This window comes from Ailuropoda melanoleuca, chromosome 4 (assembly GCF_002007445.2).
Source record: "Ailuropoda melanoleuca isolate Jingjing chromosome 4, ASM200744v2, whole genome shotgun sequence".
Lineage (NCBI taxonomy): Eukaryota > Metazoa > Chordata > Mammalia > Carnivora > Ursidae > Ailuropoda > Ailuropoda melanoleuca.
Window position 1 is genome coordinate 10,997,841 of NC_048221.1, and position 10,850 is coordinate 11,008,690.

Sequence of the window (10,850 nt, forward strand, 5' to 3'; positions counted from 1 at the left end):
CCTCCCAGCCTGGGGCTTCCCACTGTCTCCTGACACCTCCCCCAGGAGAGTGACCTCATTTCTCAAAGACAAAATTGATTCTAGGTCATATCCCCCTGGAACAAGAGACCAACTGATGTGATTATCTCCAAGAGAAAGGGGGGCACCTACTAAAAGTAGAACCTGGTGCCCCAGAAGGGAAGACATCGGGGAACCTAAAAAGGGGTCTCTGATAATTACCTGCCAAAATTTCAGAGTGAAGGGCATCTCCATGTAATACCAAAGGAAAAAAAGAAAAGAAAACAAAAGAAAACGAAAGAAAGAAAGAAAGAAAGAAAGAAAGAAAGAAAGAAAGAAAGAAGAAAGAAAGAAAAGCTAGAAGTTTTAGAAGGTTCTCCTTCCTCGTACCTCCTGCAATTTCACACTATTTAATCCAAGGGCAAAATTCTGTTCCCCACTTCACAGTACTTATTGGGTAGAATGCAGGATGGAAGAAAGCAGCAAAGACAGCTGCAAAAATGAGGTGCTGTAAAACATTCTTCATTATAAAAATCAGAGAGCTAATTTCACAAATATTATTCCCCATTGGGCTGAGTTAGAAATATTTGAACTTCAGTACGTTGGGAGGAGGGAGATGTGTATAACCGTTAACTATAGATATGGGGGAAGGAGTACAGAGAAATAGAGTGAAATCAAAACATGTTCATAATAGATGTCTCTGGATGATAAAATTACAGATGATTCTTATTCCCTTCATTCTCTTTTTCTGTATTTCATACATTTTACACAAGGTGTATCTGTCACATGTAGCATAAAAACAAGCTTATTTGTTAGCTAAAGAGAGGGATTTGTGTTTGAAGAGTAGTGAAAACCTTTCTGAGTCCTCTGCTCATGTATATAAATGTTTCCGAGGCATTTTCTGAATTTCATCATTTCTGTTCAGCCATGCGAGTTTCAATCTCTTAGAGACTGAAAGCTAATCCCAGCACTGCTAGGGTTCCTTCCAAGCACCTTCTGTCTTGGTGTGTTTGAGCTGCTATAACAGAATACCATAGAGAGTGTGGTTTATAAGCAACAGAAATGAATTTCTCACAGTTCTGGAGGCTGGGACATCCAAGATCAAGATGTCAGTGGATTCTCCATCTCATGAGGACTTCCTGGTTCACAGACAGCCAACTTCTCACTGTGCCATTACATGGAGGAAGGGGCAGGGGCGCTCTCTGGGGTCTCTTTTGTAAGGCACTAATTTCATTTATAAGGGTTCCACCCTCATTACCTAATCACCTCTCAAAGACCCCACCTCGTAATACCATCACATGAGGTGTTAGAATTTAACATACACAAATGTTTGGGAGGATACAAACATTCCGTTTCTAGCAGGTGCCATCCCAGGCTGTGACCAGCAGACTTTGAAAGCAGAGCAGAAGATGGATCACTCGTTCCTCAAACACACACATACATGTGTCAGGCTAGAGAAAAGTATCTAAAAGAGGCCATCAGAACCAGGAACCGGAGGTGAATTTCAGAAGTTGATATAGTCAAACTTGGGTCGGAAGATGAAAATGAGGAGTTGGCATAATGAGCACTGAGCAGCAGTATGCACTGGTTTCCATGTGTTTCTGTTTCTGTGGCTTGCAATAAATAAATAACAAACAAACAAATATCCTGAGTAATGGGGAAGAAGAGACAGTACTAAGGAAAGAGCCTTTTGACATAGTGATATTTAAGCTGGGTTCTGGAGATTGGAGAAGAGGCAGTCATGGAAAGGACCTGGAAAGGAGTGTGCCACCCAGAAGGAGCCATGAATGCGAGGCTCTGAGGTGGAAAAGAGCTTAGCGTGCTCCAAGAACTGGAAGAAGGCCTGTGTTGCTGGGGGTAAGAAACAACAGAGAGAGTTGTGCTAAATGAGGTCGGCTTCCTCAAGGAGTCAAGATTGCAAGCCACCGTGGCCAAGTTCCAAAGCAAAGCCGCCGTCCACGCCTCTCTGTAGCCTTCCCCTCCCCCACCTATGGAACTCCTTCTGCGCTGTTGCCACCGTCGTCATGGTGATGGGCACTCCGTTTCACTCACTGTTCAGACCACGAAGGAGTTGGTGCGTCTTTGGGAGTCCCTGCCCCTCCCCGTGGAGGCCCCCGGGCCAGGCCGAGGTAGCAAGCGGGGACAATGCCCGTGTTGATAACCCCAGCTGAGCGCAGCCAGGACACGCGCGTAGGGGCTCCAGCATGGCGCGAGGCAGCCAAGGCCATCACGCAGAAGGCGCACCACCTGACCGACCGCTGCGGGCAGGAGGCAGTGACCATGTGGCAACCCAAGGACAGCGTGAGGGACCCGCACGTGGCGCGCCACCTCTGCCGCGCCGCCTACATCCTGCCCTGGCGCTTCCGCGTGGAGATGCTCAAGGGCGGCGGCACCTTGGAGAAGCCGCCGCCGGGAGAGGGCGTCACGCTGTGGAAGGGCAAGATGAAGCCCCCGGCCTGGCACGCCCGCCTGCCGCTGCCCTTGCACCGCGATGCGCGGGCCCTGCAGACTGCCGAGGTGGTGCACGCGCACGCGCGCGGAGCGCGCCTCACCGCCGCCCGCCTGTGCCGCGCGCAGCACCAGATCAATGGGCAGCTGCGGCGGCTGCTTCGCCAGCGGGAGGCTACCGATCGCAGGCTCAGCGAAGTGCGCAAGGGCCTGCTCATTAACCAGCAGAGCGGCAAGCTTCGGGGCTACCGGCCCAAGTCTGAGAAGGTGGGACCATTCCCCCTGCTCTCTCAGAGACCAAGGCCTGAGCTCCCGGACGCTCGGCCTGGGAAAACCCCTCCGCGGAGAGAGAACACCCACCTCCACCCTAGGCCTCAGCTTCCCGCGAGTGAGGGCGCAAGAAGATGAGGACGCCCCCAAGAGGGGGTACCTCGATTCCGAGCCCACAGGGTGAGACCCTCCCAAGGGGATGAGATCCTCAGCCCCCTTGCCCCAAAGAGAGTGTCTATTCCAGTCCCCCAGCCAAGGAGGGAAGGTAGTAGGACTCTGAATCAGACTAGATGAAATTCTTCCCAACCACAGCCCCAGCCCAGGTATGAAATCGTCCACCCAGCCCCCAGGCCCAGAAAGATAGACCCTCCCATGGGCATAAGACCCTCAATGCCCCAATCCCAGTGAAAACACACCCAAAGTCCCCCGCTGAGGAACGTGGGTGATGTCCTGACTCTAACCCATGAAACTCTCCTCAAAATGCTGTTTTGGTTTTTTGTGAGTTTTTTTTTTTTAAGATTTTATTTATTTGAGAAAGAGAGAAAGCAGGGAGACAGAGAGGGACAAGCAGACTCTGCACAGAGCACGGAGCCCAATGTGGGGCTCGAACTCAGCACCTTGAGATCATGACCTGAGCTAAAATCAAGAGTCCGGCACTTAACTTACTGAGCCATCCTTAAAACGTTTTTTTAAACCCCAGGTCCTCCCCCACAGCCTCAGAAATTGAGAACCCCTCCCCAGGCCTCATCTGGGGAGAAAGGAACGGGTCCTGCCCACAGGTTGAGACCCTCAGACTCCAAGCCCCTGCACTGAGAGCTAAGTCCCCAGCCAGAGAAAAGACTGAGACCCCAGCTCTTAGCCCTGGTGAAATCCTCCCCCTAAAGTGAAACTGCAGACCACCACCCCAAAAATGGGGAACATTCCAGCCTCCCTAAGGAGAAAAGAAACCCCCACACACCAGGTGGAATTTCTACTCCCAGCCCCCAAATCCATATAGTAAGAACCCAAAAAGGTAACCCCTCATCATCCCTATTATGAATCCCCTCTACTTTTGGCCAGGGAGGGAGGATAGGACTATCACCAAGGAAGGGGGATCCCCAGCCCCAGAGAATGAGAACAACCTTCCTCCAAGTTAAATCACCGTCATCTTACCTCACTGGACTCCTACCTATAAAACAGAGAAGCCCCCAGCCCTAATCTCTAAAGGATAAGACCCCCCCCAGTGAGCGCCCCCTGAAAGAATAAAGCCTTCTCAGAGTGAGGTTACCAAAGGGTGAGAGTACCACCAACTCCATTCTCCAAACCCAAAGTTTACGAAGTTAGCAAACCCTCTACTACCCTGGAAGGAGAAATCTCCCTCCAACCCCCTTCTGGAAGATGTGAGAGATTCTCTCCTTGTTTTCTAGGCCCCTGACAAAGCTGACAGTATGCTTACCTGGGAGAAGGAGGAGCTAAAGGGCATGAAGAGGAAGATGGAAAAAGATATGGAAAAATCAGAGGCTCTGCTCAAGGTTGGGAATACCTAGGGCCAAGTTAGGAGGGCTGGAGGTGGATCTGAATGGGTGAACTGCTCTGACCTTGGGGACTGTAGCCACAGCAAACCCTCAAACCACACCCCTGCCCATCCTGCCCTGACATTCACTGTATTTCCACACGACGCAATGGGAAAACTGAGGCTCTGAGAGATGGAGTTGGGCCCCAAAATAACAACGAACACCCCTTCTGTGCCAAGCCCTATGCAGTCACCGAGTTAACTTCTTAAAACTCTCCTGTGAAATAGAAACCCTGATCCCCTTGTTAGAGATGGGGAAACTGAGGCTCAGAGAGACACAGACTCACCCAAGGCACAGGGCTAGCCAATGGCAGGGCTGTGGCTTCACCTCAGGCGTCCTCTTGCTTTCCATCTTTACCAAGGTATAACTGACAATTTAAAATTGTATATATTTCATGCAACTTGATGATTTGATATATGTCTACATTGTGAAATAATCACCATAACAAGGTTATTAACATATCCATCACATCACATAGTTACCTTTAGGTGTGTGTGGTGAGAACACTTAAGATCGAAATTCTTAGCAAATGTCAATTATAAAATACAGTATTGTTATCTATAGTCACGTTGTTCTACATTAGAACCCCAGAACTTAATCATCTTGCACAACTAAAACTTTTTGCCCCTTGACCAACGTCTCCCCATTTCTCCCTCTCCCACCCCAGGCCCTGGCAACTACCATTCTATGCTCTGGCGCTATGAATTTGACTATTTTGGAGTCCAAATATAAGTGAGATATTTCTGCATCTGGCTTATTTCACTTAGCATAATAATGAACTTCCAGTCTCATCTATGTTGTCACAAATGGCAAGATGTCCTTTTTTAAGGCTAATTGTATATTGTAAAATATATCGTATATATTTTATTATATACATATTACATTATATGTTTATATCATATACTATTATTATTATAATAAATATATAATTATATACTAATATAACCTATTATATCTATTATTATATAATTTATAATATATTATGTTATACATTGTATTATATAATGTGATATTTTTATAAAATATTATATTATGATTATATAATTTATTAAATTTTATATGGCTTCTATATAATATAAAATGTAATTATATAATGTTATATAATTATTATACAATTATATATTATATCATATTATATGTAATATAATTTCTATATATGATATATATAAATATCCAATGTATTGTATAAAATATTACATATTATAATAATATGGTAATTATTATATAATGGTTTTATAATATATTAAGATATCAATGTTTTGATTATTAATCCACTAATATTATAATATTATATATATCACATATTCTTTATCCACTCACCTGTCAAGAGACACTTAGACTGTTTCCATGTCTTGGCTATTGTGAATAATGCTGAAATGAACAGGGAGTGCAGATATCTCTGTGAGATCCTGATCTTCTTTGGATATATACCAGGAAGTGGGAGAACTACCTTATGATTCAGGTCAGGTGTCTTGAGCCTAGCTCTTTACATTGTAATATGTGCTCAATCTTTGTCGGCTCCAGCTGGAGATGGTCTGTCACTACATCCTTCACTCTTGCAGCAGGGATTTCTTTACGAGGGCTCTAATGGAGATAAGAGAGCATCCAGGTTTGATGGAGCCTTTGAAACTGGTGCAAGTTAGCTGGTACTCTGTGTGTGCTTTTGACTCATCTATTTGACAAATATTAATCCAGTCCCCTGGTGTCCAGGCACCATGCTTGGCATTGGGGGACAAAGTCATGAAGAGGACAGAGCTGGCCTTGCCCTCACGGAGTTCACATTATAAGGACACTCAAATAAGAGACAGATCAGGGAGGTGGGTGAGGTTAGGGGAGGAAATTTAGGAGCTCATGTACTACTGTCCGTGGTGCTGAACCTTCCTTGAACTCACCCCACCAAATCCCCAGGCCACTGTCATATTCCTTTAAATCTGGTGAGTCCTGAAAAGTCCTTCAAGATAGTCTGAAACTGACAAGGGAGAAGTCCCCGAGGGTGGCCCCAGCAGAGAAAGCTTTGCAAGAGAGAAAGGCAAATAGAGAGATGGGGGAAAAACAGACACAGATGGAAACTGAGAAGGGCCACTGGAGAAACCTGATGTACATATTTCTGGAGAAAAATGCTTACAACCAAACAGACGTATATCAACTGCAGATCACGAATGCAAACCGGCACTCAGAGCTTTCCCAGGGATCTCACCATGTGTCTCTAGAAGGCTTGTTGTCCCACTGGCCAAGTTATTTCACACTTTCTCTTCCTTCAGACCTCTCCACCTCTCTCCTTTCCTCATTCTCAGGGAATGACCCCAATGCATGGAAGCCACTGAAGGGAACCTGTCTCATTATTCCCTGCCAATGTTATAATTCCATCTACCTCTGCACCCACTTTCTCCCCATTCTCCTACATCACCAATATTTCCATCTTTATTGGATCATTCTCACTAGTGAACAAATGGGGAATTATTTTCTGATGGGTACAGATCTGTTTGGCATGATGAAAAAACTCTAGAAATGGAGAGTGGTGGTGGTTGTGCAACATTAATGCCACTGAACCCTACACTTAAAATGGTTAAAATGGCAAATTTTGTTATGTCTATTTTATCACCAAAAAAAAAACCAAAAAACAAACAACAAAAAAAAACCCTCGGGACCCCATGCTCCCCTCTAGATAATCTCCAGTTCTCTGATCCTCCACTAGCCCCTCTTGTCTGCACATGTTGACCCCGTCACTTCTTTTGGGTGGGAAATGGATCACTTTTCCCCACTGCATTCTCCACTCCTTGATACACTGCCCAGCATGCAGGGGGGGCTTGATGAAAATTTGATGAATGAATGAATGAAAGACTTTTTTAAATCTACTTTTCACTCAAATGGATGAAACCCAAAGATATTACATTCAGCAGAAGAAGCTACACATGGGATACACACTGCGTAATTCCATTTATACGAAGTTCTAGATTTCAAAAGCATTTTCTTGAAAAGCCAGATAGTAAATATCTTAGGCTTTGTGCAAAATGCAGTCTCTGTTACAACTGCTCAGTTAGGCCACTGTAGCACAAAACACCCAGAGACAATATGCACATGAATGAGCTCGGCTGTATTCCAATGAAGATTTAGTTACAAAAAGAGGCAGCCAGTCCATAGGCTGTAGTTTATGGACACATTAAAGAACAGGCAAAACTAATCTGCAAGGCAGCTTAGTAGAAAGGAGGGAAGGGGCACTAGGGATATTTCTGGGGTGATGGAAATATTCTATATTTTGATGAGGGTGGTATTTATACATGTATATATATGTATTTATATATGGGTAATATATAAATAAATATATTTATATATGGATATATATGATATGGATATATATCCATTATAAATACATAATATATAATATGTATCCATATATAAATACATAATAAATATATATCCATATGTAAATACATAAATATATATACATTTATAATATATCCATATATATTCACATTATCTATAACATATGTACATTTATAATATATACACTATATTTTATAAATACATAATATATATTATATAATAAACATATATACATGTATGATATATACCCATATATAAATACAAAAGACTTGTTTTAATATAACTTTCAAATAACTGCAAATATCGAAGAAATGCAATATGCTTCATTTTATAATGGTGGAAGTAGGGTTTGGGTGGGAGTAGTTCAGATGAGATAGATGTTGGTGGGGGAGATACTCTGAGGACAGCAGAGGGCTCCTGATACTAATAAGAGTGGAGGAGGAGAGACCCTGAGGCTAGGTGAGGGGATCAGCCCTGAATGCAGCTGAGGAGCAAAGGACTGCAGGAAGACTATCAGTGTAGATTCAGCCAGTGCCACCTCTCCTCTTTACAAGTGGGGCAGTTGTACTGGGGAGGGGTTTTCTTGCAGTGCCAGAGCAAAGCCAGGCACGGAACCCAAAAAAAAAAAAAAAAAAATGACACCCAGGGCAGGGAAGCTACCACCAGCCCCTTCTGCTCCTCCCCTCTCCACACAGGAATCACTGAAGGCTTCTGGACAGGGGGAGGGGTGTGGGCAGTGTCTGAGCTTCCACCTGGAAATAAATCAATTCTTTCTGCCAGCAATGAGAACTGGAGAAGGTCAGTTTGGAGGTGGAAACGTTTTGGAGCCCCCAGCAGAGAAATCACTGCCAGCCACCTCTCCCAACCTCCCCACTCACACTCTGCCTTTTTCTCTGCCCCTCTCTGCTTCCTTGCCCCCAGGCCCTGGTGTCCTGCCGCGACACTCTGGCCTTCTGCTGTAAGGAGAGGCTCCAAGCTGTGGACCTAATGAACCAGCCCTTGGATAAGGTTCTGGAGCAGGCTGGCCGCCACTCCTGGGTGAACCTCTCCCGCGTCCCTTCCCCCCGCACTCAGGGCCAGAAAACGCCTCCCCCAGACCCTGTGGGCACCTATACCCCAGGTAAGCCCCCATAGAAAGGAGTCCACTATTGCAGGTATCCTCGGGTGCCCACGCTGCCTCCACTTCTCAGCCACTGCCTTCCCTGGGGAATTGCCCCCCTAGACCAAGTGAGAGGGCTGAGAGCCCGTTTCCACTGAGGTCATGTTCTTGATTAGCTCTTCCCCTTGCACACTCCTGCTTCCCACACTCCTGCGGGCGAGCACTCCTTCACTCGATGCGGGACACTACTTATACCAACTCCGCGAACAGCCGCTCCTCCCTGGACTTGTTCCAACTCCTTCAATAAACCCCCTCGCCCAGGGCCCAACACAACCTGAGAATAGAGAGGGGGACTCAGAAAGCCAGGATCGGGAAAAGGAGGCCTTGTATCTCCACGCGTGACCCCACGCCGCCCGCAGAGTGCGCCACGGCGCTCTACGAAGCCAAGCGACTGTGGATGGAGTCCAAGGACACCTTGCTAGAAATGACAAAGAACGAGGAGGACGTCCGGGAGCAACAACAAGAGATAAGCGATCGCGTGTGTGCCTCGCTGGCACAGAAGATGCGTGAGACCTTGGAGCTGGAGGTGGGCGCGGCGGGCGCGACTCCTAGTTGGCGGCGGGAGGCTAGGGTGGGCTAGAGCTGACTACAGAGAGGGGGACGCGGGAGCAGAGGAGCCCGGAAGCCAGTGTGATCCCTCTGTGCTCCCACCCACCCAGGAAAGAATGAACATGAGCTTAGGACTAATGAGGGGAACTATCCATCGGTACACGAAATTCAACCAGGAAATGTACATCACTCGTGGTCTCATCAAGGTGTGCCGTGGCGCAGGAGCGTGCGGGGGTGGGGCCGGGGTTGCTCGCCTAGCCTGGGCCTCACTGCCCCGCCCACCGCCCTCCGCCAGGGTCCTCTGTCAAAACGTCACCTGGAGACTCGAGAGAAACTGGATAGACCTCTGGTTCGAGTGTACCAGAGACACGTGGGCACCCAACTCCCGGAAGCCTCTCGCCTCGCCCAGGTATGCCCCTTGGTGGCCCCTTCCGCGCCTTCCCGCCCTCTCTAGGTGCAGCCCCATCCCGGTAACACCGCGTCCTCAAGCACACCTGACCCAGGTCTGCCAGTCCTTCAACTCCCGTCCAGAAGGAGGCCCTCCGGTATCCACACCTGTCTCAAAAAGTCCCCTCAACCTCTACCCTTCTCACCCGCTCACGATACGGCCCTCTTTCAGCCTAGCTCCTTCATGCACCCCTTGCCCAGATGCTCTCCCTCATCCCAAGTCCGCCCCGCCCCTCACTCTCCAGGTGCATACCCCCCCAGCCCCGCCCTGTCGCAGCTTCTCTCAAGCGCATCTGGCCCAAGCGTGTTGCCCCCAATCTCTGCGAGTCCCGCGTCTCCCCCTGTGCTCCTTCCCAGGCGGAGACCTTCTGCAAGCACACGTGGCCCAGGTGTGCCCCTCCCCTTCTGAGGCCCGCCCCTTCTTAAAGGTGTGCTCCTTTCACACGCACACCTGGCCCTGGCGTATTACCCACCCCGCACCGTGGCCGGCGGCCCTTGCACCGGCTCGCCCAGCCCGCAGCACGGTCCCGGCCCCTCCCCAGGGCACTGACAAGCTGCAGCGCCACATCTCGCACGTGGAAAAAAACCTGAAGGAGCTGCTCGCCACGCGCAAGAACCTCACCGGAAGCCTCAACTGCAAGAAGATCGGGTATGAAGTCGACTACAATGTAGTGCGCCTGCGCCTCCGCCAGCGGCACCCGCACGTGTGCTATGAGCAGGCGCAGCGCCTGGTCAACGACTGGGACCCGCGCACGCCGCCGCGCGTCGAGTCGGATGCTGCCACCAAGTGACGGACTCGTCCCCCGCCCCCCGCCCCAGCCATCTGGCCCAGGTCTGGCTGGACCTGCGGAGCAGACTTACAGCTCAATGGCCCGCCTGCTCGCCTGACCTACCCTCCCTCGAAGCATTCTCTAACAGAACTAAAATTAAGAATGATAATAATTACCATTTACTAGGCACCTGTTGTGTATCAATCACTTACCCTACAACACGTTATAGGCGGTATATCCTGGGAGTTAACGGGCTCTATCTGGGCGCCAGATTTCTTGGGTTCAAATCCCAGGTCCCCAGTTTCAACTATACCGTTGGGCAAGTCACTCTCC

General features: G+C 48.2%; 1 protein-coding gene across 1 annotated transcript; it reads left to right on the plus strand.

The window, feature by feature from the left end:
* The first annotated feature begins 2,063 nt into the window (after positions 1 to 2,063).
* On the plus strand, positions 2,064 to 10,646 carry CCDC105 (coiled-coil domain containing 105). Its single transcript, XM_002928166.3, has 7 exons — positions 2,064 to 2,712; positions 4,122 to 4,226; positions 8,514 to 8,712; positions 9,111 to 9,277; positions 9,411 to 9,506; positions 9,596 to 9,709; positions 10,290 to 10,646. The coding sequence occupies exons 1-7, from the start codon at positions 2,143 to 2,145 to the stop codon at positions 10,536 to 10,538; spliced, it is 1,500 nt and encodes a 499-aa protein (XP_002928212.1). The 5' UTR covers positions 2,064 to 2,142; the 3' UTR covers positions 10,539 to 10,646.
* Positions 10,647 to 10,850: the final 204 nt, after the last annotated feature.

Bases quoted from the DNA above. Each gene is read 5' to 3' on its own strand.
- CCDC105 (XM_002928166.3), top strand. From the start codon at position 2,143: ATGCCCGTGTTGATAACCCCAGCTGAGCGCAGCCAGGACACGCGCGTA. The intron at 2,713-4,121 runs GTGGGACCATTC...CTTGTTTTCTAG, and splicing joins ACCGGCCCAAGTCTGAGAAG to GCCCCTGACAAAGCTGACAG. The intron at 8,713-9,110 runs GTAAGCCCCCAT...CGCCGCCCGCAG, and splicing joins TGTGGGCACCTATACCCCAG to AGTGCGCCACGGCGCTCTAC.